This window comes from Herpailurus yagouaroundi, unplaced genomic scaffold (genome assembly GCF_014898765.1).
Source record: "Herpailurus yagouaroundi ecotype Mexico unplaced genomic scaffold, PumYag 140, whole genome shotgun sequence".
Taxonomy (NCBI): Eukaryota; Metazoa; Chordata; class Mammalia; order Carnivora; family Felidae; genus Herpailurus; species Herpailurus yagouaroundi.
The window spans coordinates 42931041-42952193 of record NW_024412395.1 but is presented as its reverse complement, the minus strand read 5'-3'; the positions used below and the strand labels follow the sequence as shown (position 1 = coordinate 42952193).

Sequence of the window (21153 nt, the reverse complement as noted above, 5' to 3'; positions counted from 1 at the left end):
ACTTTCCTAGAACAAGTATAGGATTGTTGAAATTTCTTTTTTTTTTTTTTATAAAAAAATTTTTTTTTCAACGTTTATTTATTTTTGGGACAGAGAGAGACAGAGCATGAACGGGGGAGGGGCAGAGAGAGAGGGAGACACAGAATCGGAAACAGGCTCCAGGCTCTGAGCCATCAGCCCAGAGCCTGACGCGGGGCTCGAACTCACAGACCGCGAGATCGTGACCTGGCTGAAGTCGGACGCTTAACCGACTGCGCCACCCAGGCGCCCCAGGATCGTTGAAATTTCTTAATGAACCTAATAGGAAAATAAGAAGAATAAAAGTTGGGAATTTTGGTTTTGTTTTTCTTTTTTCTGTTTTGCTTTTTAAAAAGTGATTATGCCTTATACCTGAACTAGAAAGGAAAAATCCAAATTCTAAACTTCAATAATTTTAGAAAACTCCCTGTCATTGTTATGTGTCTGTTTCTCCTCTGCGCACCCCAAGGAAGAACTTAGTCCATAAGTCTGCCTATACAAATGGAAGTATTCTTTTATAAACCAACAGGAGAATCACAAATGATTTCTGAGGAATGCAGGGAAATATGTAAAACAGCTAGTTTTATAGATGTCTAAAGTAGGATGACGAGAATTGTGTAGTTCTAAAGTTATGGAAGAAACTAAGAACTGCATGGCTAGCATATTTCTTAGACTTCAGAATTTCAAGGCTAATATATTTTTTTCTTAAATGAGGGAACCAATGTAAGATCTCCCACTTTCTTTTTTTTTTTTCAACGTTTATTTATTTTTGGGACAGAGAGAGACAGAGCATGAACGAGGGAGGGGCAGAGAGAGAGGGAGACACAGAATCGGAAACAGGCTCCAGGCTCTGAGCCATCAGCCCAGAGCCTGACGCGGGGCTCGAACTCCCGGACCGCGAGATCGTGACCTGGCTGAAGTCGGACGCTTAACCGACTGCGCCACCCAGGCGCCCCTAGATCTCCCACTTTCAACTGCCTGTTGAAACTAATGAAGGTTAGCCCTTGTCTGGCAACTGGGAGTCTAACTTTGGGAACATTTCCTAAGTGATAAAGTTGACTGCTATGACAGCTTACTTAGACTATACCAAGAGACTATGAGATTTATGATGAAGACCTACTTTCCTTCTGAGAGTCTGAAATTTTGTTTGACATAGGGTATCTATGGGACTAGTTCTTTTTTTTTTTTGTCTTTATTATTTTTTTAATATGAAATTTATTGTCAAATTGGTTTCCATACAACACCCAGTGCTCATCTCAACAGGTGCCCTCCTCAATGCCCATCACCCACTTTCCCCTCCCTCGCACCCCCCATCAACCCTCAGTTTGTTCTCAGTTTTTAAGAGTCTCTTATATTTTGGCTCCCTCCCACTCTAACTTTTTTTTGTCCCTTCCCCTCCCCCACGGTCTTCTGTTAAAGTTCTCAGGATCCACATAAGGGTGAAAACATATGGTATCTGTCTTTCTCTGTATGGCTTATTTCACTTAGCATCACACTCTCCAGTTCCATCCATGTTGCTACAAAAGGCCATATTTCATTGTCATTGCCAAGTAGTATTCCATTGTGTATGTAAACCACAATTTCTTTATCCATTCATCAGTTGATGGACATTTCGGCTCTTTCCATAATTTGGCTATTGTTGAGAGTGCTGCTATAAACATTGGGGTACAAGTGCCCCTATGCATCAGTACTCCTGTATCCCTTGGGTAAATTCCTAGCAGTGCTATTGCTGGGTCATAGGGTAGATCTATTTATAATTTTTTGAGGAACCTCCACACTGCTTTCCAGAGTGGCTGCACCAGTTTGCATTCCCACCAACAGTGCAAGAGGGTTCTTGTTTCTCCACATCCTCTCCAGCATCTATAGTCTTCTGATTTGTTCATTTTAGCCACTCTGACTAGCATGAGGTGGTATCTCAGTGTGGTTTTGATTTGTATTTCCCTGATGAGGAGTGACGTGGAGCATCTTTTCATGTACCTCTTGACCATCTGGATGTCTTCTTTAGAGAAGTGTCTATTCATGTTTTCTGCCCATTTCTTCACTGGATTATTTGTTTTTCAGGTGGGCAGTTTGGTGAGCTCTTTATAGATTTTGAATACTAGCCCTTTGTCTGATATGTCATTTGCAAATATCTTTTCCCATTCCGTTGGTTGCCTTTTAGTTTTGTTGATTGTTTCCTTTGCAGTGCAGAAGCTTTTTATCTTCATGAGGTCCCAATAGTTCATTTTTGCTTTTAATTACCTTGCCTTTGTAGATGTTCTATGGGACTAGGACTAGTTCTTAATAAAAACCCTTAACTCTTGTGTCTCAAATGGAGTTCCCTATGTAGAAGCACTGCACATGTGTGACTAAATTTTTGACTGGAGGCAGGGTGTACTCTGTGTGACTCCTCACAGGTGGGAAAGAGCATAGGAGGCCTGCATGTGGATCCTTCTAGAATCTGCCTGATGGTTTTTTTATATTAATGATCTGGCTGTGTATCTTTATCATGACACTGTAATAAATCTTGGCTGTGAGCATTACTGTATGCTAAGTAGTCCTGTGAGTCCCTTTAGAAACACAGAATGTATATATGCTATTGGGGACCCCCAAGACACTACTAAATAGTGATATTAAATAAATAAACAAAAACTCTATCATTATCATCTCACAAAAGTGGGGGGCGGATTTTTTTGTTGTTTTTGGTTTGTTTTTTTTTAGATAGAAAAAGAGAAGAGAACCCACAAGCAGGGGGGAGTGGCAGAGGGAAAGAGAGAGAATCTTAAGGAGGCTCCATCCTCAGCATGGAGCCCAATGCAGGGCTTGATCTTCTGGGAAGGGACCTGAGCTGAAGTCAAGAGATGGATGCTCAACCGACTGAACCATCCAGGTGCCCCACAAAAGTGTGTGTTAATACAATTCCGCCCTATACTCTGATAGTGTGGAAACATGGAAACATAATATGAGAATAAAGGACAGACTTTTGAATTGGATAAATTTAGCATTACAAGAAGTTCATTACATTCTTATTTTTCTCATTTTGCTACAGATCAGTGAAGACCTAATTATGGGCCAATAGCAGACATGTGCCTAGGAACTACTGAGGTAAATTTATCCTCCAACTTACCCTCTTTTGCAACTGAAAATTAAAAATTATTCATGGAAGAAAATACTGTTTGTGAACTCTTCCCTCTGGTCACAATGTTTTTTTTAAAAAAAACAATAACAATCTTAAATTCCATCCATTAATATAAATCTCCGTGTTTTAGTTATTTATAGTTTTTCAAGAAAGTTTCAAACAGTACAATATTTTTTAGTTGCAAAAGACTCTCAAATTCCATTTACCAGAAGAAATAACTTTCAAAACCAAAACCATATACCTTTTGCTGTAGCTCTTTTACTGCAGAATCTCTATCCATACATGCCTGTCGAAAGGCTTCATAAGCTTTATTGAGTTGCTCGCCAATATTTTTATCCATTCCTTTCTGTTCTGTAGCATCACTATAAAGGATGAGTAAATGACAGGTCTGGAAAATAAAACAATTTAGATAGCTATGAAGTTACACAAATCTCATTTTTAAGACACATCTTAAAAACAGTTCCATACAGTTTATCATGAACATTATAGCACCAAGTACTATAAAGGTTTATAAAGGCATATGGGTCTCATCTAAAATCCTGATTAGAAATGTTAAGAAACCTTAACTTCTACAATTTTTAATATTCTTTACTAATGTTCAAGGAGCAAGTGGGGTTCCCATTCACAAAGATGCTACTTTGAAAACAGTAATCTATAAATGCAACCTTAAAATGGAGAAATATAAAAGGCCATTTGTTATTAATACTTTATCATAGAAATGCACAACAGGATTAACAACGTGGGAAGGGATTTCTTTTTACTAAACGGACAGTTATTCCCACTTACAAGGTGAATTCTTGCTACACTGAAATTAGAGCAAAGTTAAATAGATAATAAATGTTTGTGGATGGAGTTCACACTGCTGTTATCGCAGAGCAATTAAAATGTGTGAAAATGCTCTTATTTTAGCACAAAATCTAGGGAGAGTTGCTGTTGGATTGTACATTAAAAAAGAAAAAAATCACATCCCTTCAGTCCTACCCACACTCTCTATTAGTTTTCCAAACTCCCTGCTGTTTTTGAACTACAGGTGATCTACTGAGTGGAGGTAATTTGGTTTTATCATCTCAATTTGCATAACATCTCTAACCACATTCCTTGGCTCTGAGCAGAGGACCATATAATGCTTCTGATTCCTCCTGTCCAGCTGTAAAAAACAACACCACAGGACTTTTCTCTTAATCCTCTGAAAGCCAGAGAATAGATAAAATTCTCTATCAGTCCTAGGGGGCTTGAGGGTATTAAATTATTTCACTTCTTAATGATTGGAAATCCTTCTTAATCTTACACTTTAAGCTTTCATAACATCTTTCATTTTATTTTGGGTACACAATGCTTTAAAAAAATTTTTTTTTCAGTATTTTACATTAAAACATAATCACATAGGGGAGTCTGGGTGGCTCAGTCAGTTAAGATTCCGACTCTTGATTTCGGCTCAGTTCATGATCTCATGGTTTGGGGGATCAAATCTTGTTTCGAGCTTGGTGCTGACAGTGTGGAGCCTGCTTGGGATTCTCTCTCTTCCTCTCTCTCTCTGCAACCCACCCCCCTGCTCATGCCTGCCCGCTCTTTCTCTCTCAATAAATAAACATAAAAAAATTAAATTAAAAATACAATTTATATAACATAAAATCCACCACATTAAAGCATACACTTCTGTGGCTTTTTGTTGTACAATCATCACCATTACCTAATTCCAGAACATTTTTTTACAATGTTTATTTTTGAGAGAGAGAGAAAGCGTGCAAGCGGGGAAGGGGCAGAGAGAGGGGGACAGAGGATCTGAAGCAGGCTTCAACGCTGACAGCAGTGAGCATGATGCAGGGCTCGAACTCACGAACCACAAGATCACGACCAGAGCCGAAGTCAGACACTTGACGACCTGAGCCACTCAGAAGCCCCTAGTTGCAGAATATTTTTATCACTACACAAAGAAGGTAATGTTAGCAGTTAATTCCAACTCCCCCCTCCCATCAATCCCCTAGCAATCACTAATCTTCTTTCTGACTCTATGGATTTGCCTATTTTGGACATTTCATATAAATGGAAACATGCAATATATGGCTTTTGTGTCTGGCTTTTTTCACATGGCATACAATTTCTGAGGTTTACCCATGTTGTAGCACATAATAGTACTTCACTGCTTTTGATGTCTAATATTCCGTTGTATGAATTTACCACATTTGTTTATATGTTCCTCGGTTAATGGACATTTGAGTTCTTTCCATTTCTTGATTATCCTGAAGGAAGTTACTATTTGTGAATGCATACTTGTGTGAATATATGTTTTCAATTCTCTTGGTTACATACCTAGGAGCAGAATTGCTAGGTTAGATGATAATCCTCTTTAACTTTTTAAGGAACTGCCAAAGCTGTTTCCACAGAATGTGTACAAATTTCTATTTCTACTAGTAATATATAAGAGCCCTAATTTCTCTACATCTTCACCAACGTTTATTGTTCATTTTTTAAATGGACACCCATCCTAGTGGGTGTGAAGTGGTACCTCAACAATTTTGGTTTGCATTTCCCTGATGATGTTGAACATCTTTCCAGTGCATACTGGTCATTTGTGTATCTTCTTTAGAGAAATGCCTATCTATCAAATCCTTTGTCCACTTTTTAATTCAGTTATTTGTCTTCATATTGTTGAGAGCATGCAAGTGGGGGGAAGGGGATGAGGGAGAAGGGAGAGAATCTCCAGCAGGCTCCACACTCAGCACGGAGCCCAACATAGGGCTTGATCCCCAGGTCCAAGACCCTAGCCGAAATCAAGAGTCAGATGCTCAAAATGACTGAGTCACCCAGGTGGCCCTTCACATTGCTGAGTTGTAAGAGTTTATATATTCTGGAAACTAGAGATTTATCAGATATATGTAATTTACAAATTGTTCTCCCATTCTGTAGATTGTCTTTCTACTCCTTGATTTTAATTTTGATGATGTCTGATTTATCTATTTTTCATTTTGTTGCTTGCTTTTTTTCATGTCATATCTAAAAAACTGTTGCCTAATACAAGGCCATGCAGATTTTCATCTATGTTTCCCTACAAGAATTTTATACTTTTAGCCTTATATTTGGATCTTTGATCCACACAGAGTTTATCTGTATATGGCATGAGGTAGGGGTCCAAACTCTTTCTTTGGCATGTGGCTATCCAGCTGCCCCGCCTTTTCCTAATGAATGGCCTTGGCATTCTTATCAAAATTAGTTGACCGTAAATCACAATGCTTTTTTAAATACCTAGGTAATATTTCAATCCTATCAGACGGTCTTTTCATTTTAAGATACTAAATACACTAAGTCATTTTCAGGTTTAATAAAAACAATTTTGAGGGTTTTGTTATGGGAATCAGAATGTTACTGTTTTCTGAATAAATAAAAGAATGGTAATTTTTTTCGGCATTCCACTCAGGAAGTTTGTTTCTACTGCCACCTCTGATAGATATAAAGGACAAAATACCGTTAGGATAACTAACACTGCCAGGATCTCTGACATGCCATAGACACTACAGAAAAATAAATAATATTAACACACAAAGTATCACTTTGAGTACTTTGGACACCATATCATTCAAGGAAGGATTTAAGGCAGCTTATAAAAATACAAGCAAGATAAAAATAAGTATACAAGAAGCGAAAGAAAACAAGGATAGGCAGCTATAGAGACTATAATATACTGTAATATGCTAATGCAGAAATTAGAGGTTTTAAGTAACTAAGTGACTAAGTTACCTATCACTGTCTTAAAAACCTGCATATCATAACAAATTGTCAACATACAACACATTTATATTTTAAAATCTGAGACAAACAGGAGCCTTGAATTGGGAATCCATCTAGTTTCTTATTTTGTTCTATCATTGAATAAGTCTGTGACCTGAGTTCAGGGCAACTAAATCTTTTATTTTTTTTTAGGTTTTATTTATTTTGAGAGCGAGAGAGAGCGAGAGAGAGAGAGAGAGAGCATGCACACAAATGGAGGAGGGGCAGAGAGAGGGAGAGAATCTTAAGCAGGTCCTATGCTGTCAGCACATGGCTCTAAAATTTATAGGGCTTGAACTCACAAACTGTGAGCGAGATCATGACCTGAGCTGAAATCAAGAGTTGGTTGCTTAACCGACTGAGCCACCCAGGAGCCCTTAAATCTTTCTCAACCCAAGTTTATTTCTCTCCAATACAAAAAAAGATGTTTGGACTTGATGTCTAAGAAACTTATTTGTTCTACAGTTCTTGAGTCTGTGAGTCTAAAAATGCAGGTCTGCTCCATCAAGAAGGTGCATTCTTGTTTTTAAAAATGTAAATGCAGTACTAGAAATAGCTGCATCATATGCAAGTAAATAGTGTGGAGACTTTACTTCAGGTCCTTGAATTAGATCACACAAATGTCACTAAGAAGAGTTATTGAGTAAATTCCACATGGATGCATCCTATTTCCTGAAATAAGAATGTGTGGTGGAGAGATACAATTCAGGTCAATACAACTAAATAAATGATACATTTAATTTCTATCTCACAACCAAGAAGAGAATTGGGTGTTAGATCAGTGACACTGACCACAGAAAAAGTCGCCGGGACCCAACTAATTAAATTGGACAGATTTCAAATATTAACACCCTGAACTTTAAAGCCACTTGTTCCTCAATTTTTTTAAAGCATTTGTTAAGTGTAAAATTAATTTCACAATTTAAGAGGCAGTCACATTTCAATTACATTTTGGTATGCCTTCTGCAAAACTTGCCGGGCTCCAGGGAAATGGTTTTATTTATAGTAAACATGCTCAAACGCAAATCTCATCACCTAAACCCAGGAGATCCAAGCTAGAGCAACCTCTGCCTTGGAAACATTCTTACAGTTATGGTTTTTCTCTCTTTTTTTTTTTTAAATTTTTTTTACATTTATTTATTTTTGAGAGACAGAAGGAGACAGAGCACAAGTGGGGGAGGGGCAGAGAGAGAAGGAGACACAGAAGCCGAAGCAGGCTCCAGGCTCCGAGCTGTCAGCACAGAGTCCGATGAGGGGCTCGAACTCACAAACCATGACATCATGACCTGAGCTGAAGTCGGACGCTCAACCAACTGAGCCATCCAGGAGCCCCTGGTTTTTCTCTCTTAAGTGTATTTTTAGGAAAGCCATCCATGGTCTGGTTTGCTGGCTCCCCTCGATTCTATGAGGAAAAGATTAAGTCACTGATGCCCTAGAATGCATCTGGGCAAGGAGAAGGCAAAGCACCCCTACTCACTCAGGGCAATCCCCTGAAGCTAGGATAGTCCCTACCCACCCACATCTGCCCCTCTGGCAGTAGTTCCTTTTTTCCCCTGGGTGGTTCGTGTGAGAAGGAAAACGAAGGACAGCAAGTTCCTGTTCTGCCTCCTGGGTCCATTGTGTGCCCACTAGGAGGAGGCACCAAGAAAATCCCTGGGCAGCAGGCTTCTTCCTCTTTCATGAATCCCTTGGTTCAATAATGAAACTGTTCAATAATAAAGAGGTAGCCTACGTAAGGGAGATAATTTTATCTTTCCTTGGAAAAGTTTCCAAGCTCCAACAAAAGTTTGCCAACTGCTAGGGTCAAACTTAGATTTTAATAAAATATATCCCATTACTATTCAATTCAATTAAAAAAAAAAGTTTACTTATTAGCAAGGGGCTTCAGAGAGTACCACATTAGAGTTGTGTTCCTTTTACAAAGTTTTCCCACCAATTCTTTATTTCCTATTATTCACATTGCCATTTGACTGATTAAGAGCTCAGAGACATTAAATGACTTGCCTAGAGCTACAAAGCTGTAAGTGTGCGAACTGGGAATAAAGATTTGAAACTCTTAGTTCAAAACTGTTTATTAAAGGCAACTGCAAAGTATTCTCCCAGGGTGCCATGGTGGATATGTTCATTTGATGAAACATTGCCAAGGAGGAGCAAAGCCTGTACTGGGCACCACTGACACAGTGAGAACAAAACATACACAAAACCTATCCTCACGACGACATCATTAGCTGTAACTTAAAGTGCGTGTGCACACGGACGCACGCGCGCACACACACACACTCCCTGAGGTATCTAAAGGCCACAAAATTTGGAGAGGAAAGTGGTCACATCTATTTTTGAGGTTTAGGAAAGGCTTTGAGAGGTAGGTAACATTTGCACAGGGTTTTGAATTATGGATAGGAATGGCCTCACCCATTCCTTTTATTTGATTATCAAACAGCAGTCATCCTTTCTAAAGTGGGTTCCCAAGGGCTATAAAGAGGTTTTTAGTGTTAGGTAATATTTATTCTTCACTAAAAAAGGCTAGGATAACAAGCATTTCTTTGTGCATTGTTCAGCTTGATTTTTCTGATCATACAACTCTGCAAACCTGAGATAATTCTTCAGTATAACAATGATGGTTACTTACAGAAAGGGTTGATTAGGCTAGTGCTCTTCCCATGATACTTGAAAAGAAGTAACAGTGGGAACGAAATAAAAGGCAAGTCTTGTACCTTCACTGGACCTCAATTTCCTTGCTTTTAAAATGAAGGAGCTAAACGATTTAATCTCCTTCAACTTTATGATTATATAGCATTTCCAAGCAAAAAGAGTACAGAAGCGATTGCTTGGCAAGTACAGTGATATATTTTTCCTCATATGATATAGATTTAAAAGAAGTATTCATTTTGTTTTAATTTTTATTATAAACTAGGCCTTGGTTACAAACCAGCTGATATGGCATTTAATTTTAGGATGGCAAGAAGCATGGAGTCAAGTTACATAGGGTGTCCTGGAAGTAAAGAAATGATATGATACTGTGAAAGTATGTGATATAAAAAATGTGAAATAACACTGTAAAGACTACTTTTATTTACTTAATAACATTTAAGTATGCCCTCCTAACATTGTACCGGATAGAAGGCAGAAAATAAAGGTTCTGGATTCAGATCCCAGATCTGCAATTTTCTAGCCATTTACTTAGCTTCTTTGTGTATTAGTTTTATGATACACAGTTTGTAGTGTTATTGTGCAGATTAAATATGAAGTATGTATATTATCTGTTCCTCAACACCTGTTATGGTCATTGGCAAGTAAGTGCAACTTCCAAAAGGAGCTCTTCTCCTCACTTTTTTTTCCCTTCCCCAACTGGACAGGATGTTGTGGTTAGTCACCTAGAACACCATGGTGAGGACAACACTTCATAAGGCTGGAACAACAAGAATGAAGATGTCTATGTCCTTGATACCGTGGAGCTGCCAGATCAGCCCTGGACATCTTATACTTTAAATTGTAGTATGTGGAAGAAATAAAATTTCTGTCTTATTTAAGCCACTGTCTTTGAGGGTCCCTTAAGAGAGGAGGTGAGCTGTATGTTAACTGGTACAACAGTCAACACTAGTTCAGTGCTGAATGCATCGTACATGTTCCTTTTTTCCATGGGAAAGAGACAAAGTCATCGTCTTTCCCTTTTTCTCTAATTAGAGCTTGTAATTTAGTAAGGCAGGCATGCATGAAAATGATTAACCACACTAGCAGGCCAATTATAAATGTGTAAAAAGGTATGATCATATCATATCTTGATAGGGGTCTGGGAAGCACAGGTGGAAACATTTGTGGGAATTCACCCAACAGTTCACTGAAGATTTATTGCATGTAAGTTTTACCTCAAAAGAAGAAAAAAGAACTGCTAAATAAAAGGTGTAAGCAGGATAACAGCTCAACAGGAAGAACAATGAAAATGAGAGGGATTGTGGAAAGCTTCACACAGGATCTGACACATGAGGATTTCAACTAGTGGAGAATTGAGAGGGAGGAAAGAATATTCACTCTGAAAGAGCAGAGGAATTGAGAAGCCACTAGTACAGTGCATTTAGGGACTGTAGGTATTTTATTTATGAAGTCTAGGATGTGTACAGAGAGGAAGGAGAGGTGAGGGTGTTAAGACAGAAGTCAAGGCTACCAGGTATGATTGTGCTGCACTGTAAAAGCCCTAGGGGATTCATGCAGACCATAATTGGAACCCCCTAGAGTTATAGAGTGTACTAACTGCATTAACTATACGCAGCAGACTCAGTTATGGCCGGATTGCAGTGGACCCTGAATGTTACTATAAGAAATTTAGGTTTTAACCTGCTGACATTAAGAAGTAATGGAGGACTAGGGTGCCTGGGTGGCTCAGTTGATCGAGTGTCCAACTTTGACTCCGGTCATGATCTCACAGTTCATGAGTTCAAGCCCTGCATTCAGCTCTCTACTGACAGCACGGAGCCTGCTGTGGATTCTCTGTCTCCCTCTCTCTCTGCCCTTCCCCTGGTCATGCTCTCTCTCTCAAAAATAAATAAACATTAGAAAAAAAATTTATAAAAAAAAGAAGTAATGGAGGATTTTCAAGCAGGAGACGAACACATTTTAGAAAGGTAAACTGGATACACCGTGGAATACAAACCTGGAGACAAAGTGAGGATATCTATAGGAAGCTACTGCTGTATTCTGGGTGAAAGATGGGCTTGAACTAGAGCAGTGGAAATGAAAGATGAATGGATTCAAGAGACATTTCAAAGTCAGAATCAACAGGATTTGTTGGCCAAATGGATGTCCACAATACACAGGAATGCAGCATTCAGGTCCCTGCAATTCTAAATCAGCTGGCCTGGGATGGGAATATGCATTTCGATAAGCAAAGCAACCCAGGTGACTTTGTTGAAGATGGTTCACCAGCGATATTTTTCAAAACACCAGGACTTTTGAAAGTCCTCTGATACTGGTAAGTCCTTTGACAGTCAACCAAGCCCAAATCTTTTTACCAAAAACAAACCAACCAACAAACAAAACCCTACATTTTTGTAAAGAAAATAATGGAAAGAGAAAGAAGCAATACCCATTATCGTATCATTTCATGTCACAAAATGTACACTCTTTTCCTTCCAAATATAAAGCAAAAGAGATAGGACCACTTATTATCTGGACAAGGTCATGTCAGAAGGTAAATAAACTAGGGAATGCATAAAATAGTAAGGCATTTTAGCAGAAGTCTGTTATCTTATACAAAGGCAAATAGGTAGGAATGTTATCCAAAGGGTCTGTTAACCCTTACATGCTGCTGAGTAACAGGAAAAATAATTCTGTCTGATTGTGTGATCTTTTTTTAAGTCTCCTCCCTTCTACTCTGCCAAATCTGTGACAATAAAGTAGCATTACTAATGATCTTTCACAAGAGTAGGATGGTTTGTACCTATCTTCTGGTGCTAACCAGAAGAGTCGGGGAAAAAAAATATTTTCAGTAATCTTAAAAAAGTCCCCCTACACAGACCACAATAATATAAGAGATGTCACAGGCTGCACAAGATTCATAAAAGGCAAAGTTGTTTTTGAAAAAGAAGTAGCTAAAATCTCATGAGTTAACAGATTAGGGACCCCTCCAGCATCTCTGAGTCATTTACTGTATCAGAACAAAATAAAACCACTATGAAAGGAAAGAGCTCTTCTATGAAGATAGTGAAACTTCAGGAGACAGGGGACCTTTTCACAAAAAGGCCTGTTTTCTCTTAAATCACAGTTTAAATTGCTGAGCAGTCATTTAGTGTTGAGAATATTACCAATGATAAATGGAAAAAGGCAAAAGCTTACATAATTATAAAGCTGTACTGTGCTCTTAACCACGGGCACAGGACTGCTCAGCTCTTCATAACCTTGTTTTTAATTTCCCTGAGGAACACCTAAAGGCTGCTGGGCAAATGTTTGCAAGTCACAACTTGTTTTATTAGAAGTAATTGTGAGAACTCCAATGGGAAAATAAATAAGGTTTCAGAGATTTCCAGATCTCTATTTCCAGTCATTCCCAAGACGTTTAGGGTGTGACTTTAAATGTATAATATGATAAAAGTTTAAAATCAGATACAATACCATGCAACACACTCTCTCACTCCAACTGTTGGATACTCCTGAAGACAAAACCCCCAAATCCCTGGATATCCTGACAAACCAACCTCTCAAACCGGCATTTGTGCCCAAATTACCCAAGTCTCCACTCTCCTCAAGGCCAGTTTTTCTCAAATGTGAATATTCAGACCAAGTAACACTTGCTGTACTATCCTACTGTGAGGAAACAAGAGCTTATTAAAAATTTTCACTTTTTTCACTTTCACTTCTTTTTGTATCTGGAAAAAAAAAGATGCTATAAAATGCAGATTCCAAAGTTAATTTTAACATCTTGTGTAAAATATATTAATTTCTTTATTGAGACAATTTGAACATTATAGATCAAAATTAAAAAGCCTAGTCAACCACAGATAAAATCAGATTTAGGAGTACAGAGTACAAACTTGTTGACAGGTAAGAGTAAATAAGTCATTTAACCTTTCTGTGGACCTCAGTTCCCTCATCTGCCCCAGTTTAGGATGTCTGGGGTAGAACATACTGTAGGACATGGGTTAACAGAATCATCCAGGGTGATTAAAAAAAAAAAACAAAACAGACCAGTAAACACTGTCCAAGACCTCTTGGATAATTTGGGGGGCGGGGGAGAGGGGGAAAAGCGGATGTAAGACAAATTTAGGATCACTGCCACAGGGGGTCAATTCATAACTAGGAAAGCCCTGTATTCTGTATAACACTGTACAAATACGCACCATGGCAGGGAAACAGACTATTGATAAAGTGTCTTTGTGTTCCACAATGATCTGCTTTTTGAACTGTTTCAGAAGAAGCATATAGAATTTGGAAACAAAAATAGCAGTTGCTAAGGTAGAAGATGTTCTTTAAAAGGAAGAAAAAGAAAGAAAGAAAGAAAAAAGGTATTTTGATACTTTGGCAGATGGCCCACAGCAATAGCACTCTAATGATAATCTTGGTTCTGTGAAAATTCCACAACTTATCAGTTTATATGACAAGTGTTTCCTCTTGGAAACACTATTAATGGAAGAGACTCCATTGATAGCATTTGCACTGAGGTTCATGTTGAGAGAGAAATTTGAGTGGGACCAAGTCTTCTCCCACCAAGCAGCAATGGCCCTTTCCACTCGATGCTCCCCCTACCAATACCCTAATCATTTCAATTCTATCTAAATTCTCAAACTATCTACAGATAGTTGAGAAAGGACATAGATCTCAATGACATGACTTCATTCCAAAAAGGCACACAGCCATGGACCAAAAAGACAATTTTAGATTTCTGTTTGAATGACAACAATTCCAACAATGAAGGAGGTATTTCCTCACAGAGAACATCAGGGATGGGGGTAAGGATCGATACCTACTGAGGTAATATTACTTGCCTCAGGTGCTTTATATAAAGTACCTTATTTTAATTTTTCTATTGCAGGATCACAAATTGCCTTCCCTTTCTACATAAGGATACTGAGCCTCAAATTTATGTAAGTTGACTAAGGTCAAAGAATTAGAAAATGGAAGACCCAGATAACTCCAGGTCTCTCCAATATGAAAGTCCAATCTCTAGCTCATTTTATTCTAATTTAGTCTTTATTTTTAACCACAGAGATACATATCTATATTTTAATGAGTCAAAGAGCTTCACAAGCCTTAAGAAAAACATTAAGTCCCTTGCTCTCTTCTTTCCCCTCCCCATTTCCTGCTTCACCTTGGCAACAATTTTCAGTTCTTTTGGTTCTTTTTGGTATTTATCTCTGTATCTCCAAACATGCTAATGTTGCTACTATTGATTTTTCAGTTTTACTTTTCTTCCCACTATGCAAAGTAAGGATTCAGCTCTTTTTAACCCCCCACTCCCTGGCCCTGACCTGCAGCTTTATACTCCCCCCATTCTCCCAAAATAGTTATATCTTCTAAAAAGAGGATAGTTAGATAAACATTCAGCTTTTACTTTCTTATAACTATGCAATGTTATTCACTGGTAAGCCATACTATGACTCCTTTCCCTTCCCTGAAACACCTTTCCCTGAAAAAACTTTATTTGCGGGGCGCCTGGGTGGCGCAGTCGGTTAAGCGTCCGACTTCAGCCAGGTCACGATCTCGCGGTCCGTGAGTTCGAGCCCCGCGTCGGGCTCTGGGCTGATGGCTCAGAGCCTGGAGCCTGTTTCCGATTCTGTGTCTCCCTCTCTCTCTGCCCCTCCCCCGTTCATGCTCTGTCTCTCTCTGTCCCAAAAATAAATAAAAACGTTGAAAAAAAAAAAACAGAAAAAAAAAAAACTTTTTTTGCTTTATTTCCCATCATACTAATACAATCCATTCAGACACTTCAGTTACCCTACCATTTTCATCTTCTTAGAGGAACTCCCCTTGAGCTTTGTGACTTCAGTCTAGATTTGTTGATCTCTATGCCTGAAGGTAAACCTTCATCTCAAGACCTTCTTTCACCTTGATTTTGAGGATTCCCTTTGTTCATCTCTCTCTCTCTCTCTCTAGCTGAATCCCTCATTTTCAGTATCCCAAATTTTCATCTTTCTTGTTTTACTCATCCCATTTGGTGGACTAAACCCTCCAACAGCTTCCTGAGAAAGTGTTTGCAAAGAAAATTTTTTGAGACCTTGCATCACTGAAATTACCTTTACTCTACCCTCAGATTTAACTGATAGTTTGCCAGGTTAAAAATTCTAAGTTGGAAGCAATTTTTCCACAGAATTTTGAAAACTTTGCTATGCTCTCTTCTAGCTTCCATTTGTTTTTGTTGAAGTCTAGAGCCATTTTGATTCCTGATCTTATACTTAACTCACCTGGAAGTTCATCCTTCAGTTCTGAGAAATTTTCTTAAAATATTTTTTGGCCAATTTCATTCTTTCTGTATTCCCTTGTGGGACTCCTCTATCAGGATGTTGATTCTTCTTAAGTGTTACTCTAATTCCTCCCACCCACCTTCTTTTTAAATGAACTTTCCTTACTTCATAGATAAAATATCTTAAGCTTGCTGTCTTTGGTAACCAATATTATTCTCTAAGTGACAGTTAACCAATCCTGAAGAAAATAAAATAGTAATCAAAGTGGTAGTGCTTCCAGAGCTCTACTGAGGCTGGGCGTATGTGAACCAAACAACATTCCACCACCAATTGCCCAGCTCAACCAGAATAACTTAACTTTGATTAGTTATATATTTTGGGATTTCAAGTTTGAAAAGAATCACCGGCTTATAGGTATCAGATTCCCACCGCCTCCACCCAGAATGATTTATAATGCTTTAATAAGGTCTATTTTTTGTGGACTAGTAGAGACAATATGGGTGATTTGAAAGGTGGGAAAGGCCCCTCTGCTGGGTTTCCCCCACTGCTGAGACTATTCTACTTCTATGTAAGTGTTCTGCCAGGGTTCACACTTGTGGTAAGAAGGCACTTCAAATCCATTGCAGTTTCGGGACAGGGGGAGGAAATCACCTTGAGTTACCTCTTCCACTCTGTCCTAGAAAAGAAAGTCGCCTGCTTTTCCAACCCTCTGAGGTACGAATAGTAATAAGCATTCACATTCTATTTCAGAAAAGTTGCCACCTTAGCAAAAGAGATAAATAAATTAGTGAGAGATACACCCTGTCTTTTCTGTATTTTAGTTCTGTATTAGCCTCCTTACCCACAATTAGTATCAGAAACAAAAGTACCCACAATTAGTATCAGAAACAAAAGTATAACGGGAGTACATACCCTTAAATAAAAGGACATCCTCTGTCTTACATAGTTAGGGTAAAATTTTAAAGACACGCAAAAGTATGTGTGTTTTCCCTACTTGAAGAAGGGAAATGGATAAGAACTGTCACTCCTAACATTTAGTTATAATCATTTCCCAGTTTTAAGAGAGTTCCCTAACATAAGCAGCCAATTTCCCAAAATGACAGTTTGCATTTGTAGTCTCACTTTCCAATATACCCATAGCACGCTGTACCTCAACTGTTAGTGTGTTACAGTCAGGCAGCTGAAATAATAGAAACTTAAATATCATTGAGCCAGCAGTGTTAGAAGTTAGATTTTGTATTTTTTCCATAAGCTGGTAGTTAGCTAAATGCATCACGATAAACAAGGTAAGACAACTCCCTACTCATCAAACCAAAAGCTCCCCAGACCAGGTTTCCATTTTGCTGGATGTTAAAACTTCGTGAAACTTTTTGTGCTATCTTTTAAGAGTTGAAAGATTTCACAGCCAAAGACCACACCCATGTATTTCAGCTTTGCTTTACTTCCTTTTTTTCTCCAGTAGTACTTCTTTCTCTCAGGCTGTTTATCAAATTTTGTGAGTTGAAGTGTACAATCAGTGTAACACCAAAAGAAAACGGGACATGACATGTGGTATTCCACCCCGATGTGAACAGAAACATGGCACTGCTCAGTTAGCTTGCTCAGCTTCCTAAGGGGTATCCTCTCCTGCATTAGGGCCATGTTAAAATCTGGAAATGGTGGGTGGGGGTGAGGTTTATGCAGTTTAAAATGACTGTTTAATATTAAAAATCTGTTTTCTTAAGTCATATAAAGCAGTGCTCTGCAGAATATTCTTGGATGGGGGAACTATAAGAGAAAGAAGACTGTGTGGGAAAGAGGAGCAAATATGAAATGTCCTAGGATCTGTGAGATTTAAACGTTAATCAAAAAGGAGATAAGGATTCTAAAAAACCAAGAAACATCAATATCAATGGAAAGATATTTCTAGTTTAGAGACAGCAAATATATGAAATCATGAAATTATATTATAGTAAATGCTACATAACAAATGGCCATGAACAGTAAATGCATTTAAATATCCCACAATAGTTCATTTTATTCAAGCAATCTGAAATATTTTCTTAAACAGATCTGAGTCCCTGATTTCTGTCCTTTTAACAAGTCACTCTCCCTAGCAAATTACCTAGTTGTGTTTGTTCTGCTGTTCCAGAGAATAATTTTCTGTAACTCATTCTACGCAAATGTTTCAAAGATTCTTATAACTTCAACTTCTTGAGTAACAATCAAAATGGAACTTACATTATTTTTCTTAGTCCACTCAATTCCCAGTTAGTGCCTTACTGAAATGACTTGAAAAGATAGACCTTGTGTTCACAATCTACTTTCAACACTTTTTTTTTTCTTTGCAAAGCAAAACTGTTGGTAGTAAGTGAAAGCAACTTCAGATTACCACTGCTCAGTTTATTCTCATAATTTAGTATTGATAATTACTATCAAAGAGAGTATCCCTGCGTAAAAGAAAGAAAACTCAGGTTACTATCAAGTTACTATACAGGACATCTCCCTTGTGAGATAAATGATTATCATTATTTACTTCCCAGACTCTTTTTCTTATTTATTTTTTTTTTAATTTTATTTTTCAACGTTTATTTATTTTTGGGACAGAGAGAACAGAGCATGAACGGGGGAGGAGCAGAGAGAGAGGGAGACACAGAATCGGAAACAGGCTCCAGGCTCTGAGCCATCAGCCCAGAGCCTGACGCGGGGCTCGAACTCACGGACCGTGAGATCGTGACCTGGCTGAAGTCGGACGCTCAACCGACTGCGCCACCCAGGCGCCCCCAGACTCTTTTTCTTAAAAGAGTAAGTCCCTTAAATGTTTTTCTTGGTTGCACAACAATGCAAATGCATTAAACCCTACCAAACTGTACTTAAAAATAGTTATGATGGTAATTTCATGTAATATGTATCTTGCCATAATTTAAAAAAATGTTTTTATAGACTGGGGATTGAAAAACTATGACATATGTATTATACAGGTCTCAAAGGCTTGTTTTCAGTTTCAAAGAACCTAGTTCCAGTCCTTCTCAATTTTTTTGAACAGTGTCAAATATTGCACCTAGTTCAAAAGACTGTACACTAATTAGCCATCCACCCACAAGGCAGTTCATTTTATATTCTCTGCTAGCCTTTTTTGAAGATGACTCAGAATCTTGGTCCCAGACTATAAAGAGATTTTTGTTACCTATTCTAGATAATAGCCTCCTCTTTCCCTCTACCCATGACTGAAAACCACAGCAGCAAGCATAGAAGATTGGGGGATGGGGACACAAGTAAAAGGGAATGGCAGCCACAACATAAATCCTACAGGAACCAGAAACCCAAACTTGTCTTGATATAATGAAACACAAACTAGGTGAAATTAAACAGTAATACAGATGTTTATAAGGTGTTAGAAAACAAAAAACCAAACAGTAGTTAACAGCTAATCAGTTAATGCATCACATCAGAACAGTTAGAATAGTGAAGTTTTATATCACAGGCTATCTATTTTTATTTACCATTTACTTTTAGATAATGAGCACAATTTTAAAAAGCATGCAAAGTCTTTCGTTGTTATAAGGCACACTCCCAAATCATGTCAATAATTATTTTTTTCTAGATTGATACAAAGTCAGTTAAAATACTCAAATATGCAAGCATTCAGATAATGACTGCATCTCTCTGTAAACAGCACTTAGGAGTGTCTTAAAGTCCTCCATAGTTTACAGATGTATACTGTTATATGACATTACCCGCCTAAGGTCATATTCTTGACAGTGATCAAAAGGTGTCTGGAGCAATCATTTATAAAAGGTAATAACTCGGGGCACCTGGTGGCTCAGTCGGTTGAGTGTCAGACTCTTGATCTGAGCTCAGGTCTTAATTGTAGGGGCAGGAGTTCAAGCCTCGCGTTGGATTCTGCACTGGGCGTGAAGCCTATTTAAAAAAAAAAAAGGTAATAACTCTACCAAAGAGTACAAAATACACTATTATCCACATATAAACAGTAAACTATTAGTCTAGAAAAAAGGTGGCCTTTGGTGGTTTGTACTTGTTAAAAGCCATCCCTGTTCTATGTGTGTGCACGTGTCACACACATATCTGGACTGTGTTAATAATTTTCACTTCATATTAAATAAGTACAGGCATGCTGAGCTTGTATGTTTTTTTCACCAACTCATTTTGAAACCCTCTTATGGGATTTGGCTACAGTAGCATGTAAGCTTGGTTATTACCTCTAAAGAAAGAAATTTCCCAACAAAATTGGGAAGCTAATGACAACAAAGTGAAACTGATGCTTTCCCAGTTGAGTGCCATTCCTGGTTTCCTTCAAGGCATAGAAGAACTTGCCCATGTAGAAGCAACACCCTTTACTTTCTTTATAGTATACCTGGAATAGAGGAAAGGACAGCAATACCTTTTATTATCAGCCTCAGCCTACCTATAGCATTTTCTCTGACCATGAAAAAAAAAAAAAAAAGAGGTGGGGGAGAGAAAGGACTAGGATAAACACAGAATTCTTCTTTGTTCTCAACATACGGGTATTTTAGACTCTTTCATTTATTTGGATTTACTCTGAGGAGTTTCTGATTGTTAGCTTTTTTAAGTTCTGAGCCTTTTTCTGTGGATGTTGCTATTTTAAGAACAATAGTACTTTCAGGCCAAGATGGTTTCATGAGTTAATTCTTTCAGATCTTCAAAGAATAGAGAGCTCTTATGCTCTTTAAACTACTTCAGAGCAGAGAAAGAAGGAACTCTTCTCAGTTCTTTTTAGGAAACCATCATAACCCTGATATCAAACTCTAGCAAAGAAAACACAGAAGAAGAGGACTATAGATGACACCCAATTACTGATTTTAAGTAAAAATGTTACCAAAAAGGAACCTTCAAAGAATAGAGAGCTCTTATGCTCTTTAAACTACTTCAGAGCAGAGAAAGAAGGAACTCTTCTCAGTTCTTTTTAGGAGACCATCATAACCCTGATATCAAACTCTAGCAAAGATAATACAGAAGAAGAGGACTATAGATGACACCCAATTACTGATTTTAAGTAAAAATGTTACCAAAAAGGAACCTATATGCTTAAATATTACACCATGATCAACTGTAAGGTTGGTTCACAAACTGGAAATCAACTAAAATAAACCATCATCCTAATAGGTCAAAGAAAAGCACACAATAGGTCACGACAGATGCCTAAAAGCCATATGACAAAACTCAACTTTCACTCCTCATAAAAATGTTTAGTTAAGTAGTAATGAGAAGACATCATCTTAACAACAAGAAATATACAGACCAAATGAACACTCAACATTATTCAAAATTGCTCGCAATATGCTAGCCAATGTAAACACACACACACACACACACACACACACACACACACACACACACACA

At 38.0% G+C, this 21153-nt stretch overlaps 1 protein-coding gene across 3 annotated transcripts in view; it reads right to left on the bottom strand.

Annotated features, from left to right (window-relative positions):
- TANK (TRAF family member associated NFKB activator) overlaps positions 1 to 21153 on the bottom strand; it is a 95828-nt gene that overhangs the window by 56509 nt on the left and 18166 nt on the right. For all 3 annotated transcript variants that reach the window (XM_040475182.1, XM_040475180.1, XM_040475181.1), the window contains exon 2: positions 3378 to 3524. In XM_040475182.1, coding sequence (XP_040331116.1) covers positions 3378 to 3476 — 99 coding nt within the window. In that variant the 5' untranslated portion in view covers positions 3477 to 3524. The remainder of the gene's footprint in view (positions 1 to 3377; positions 3525 to 21153) is intronic.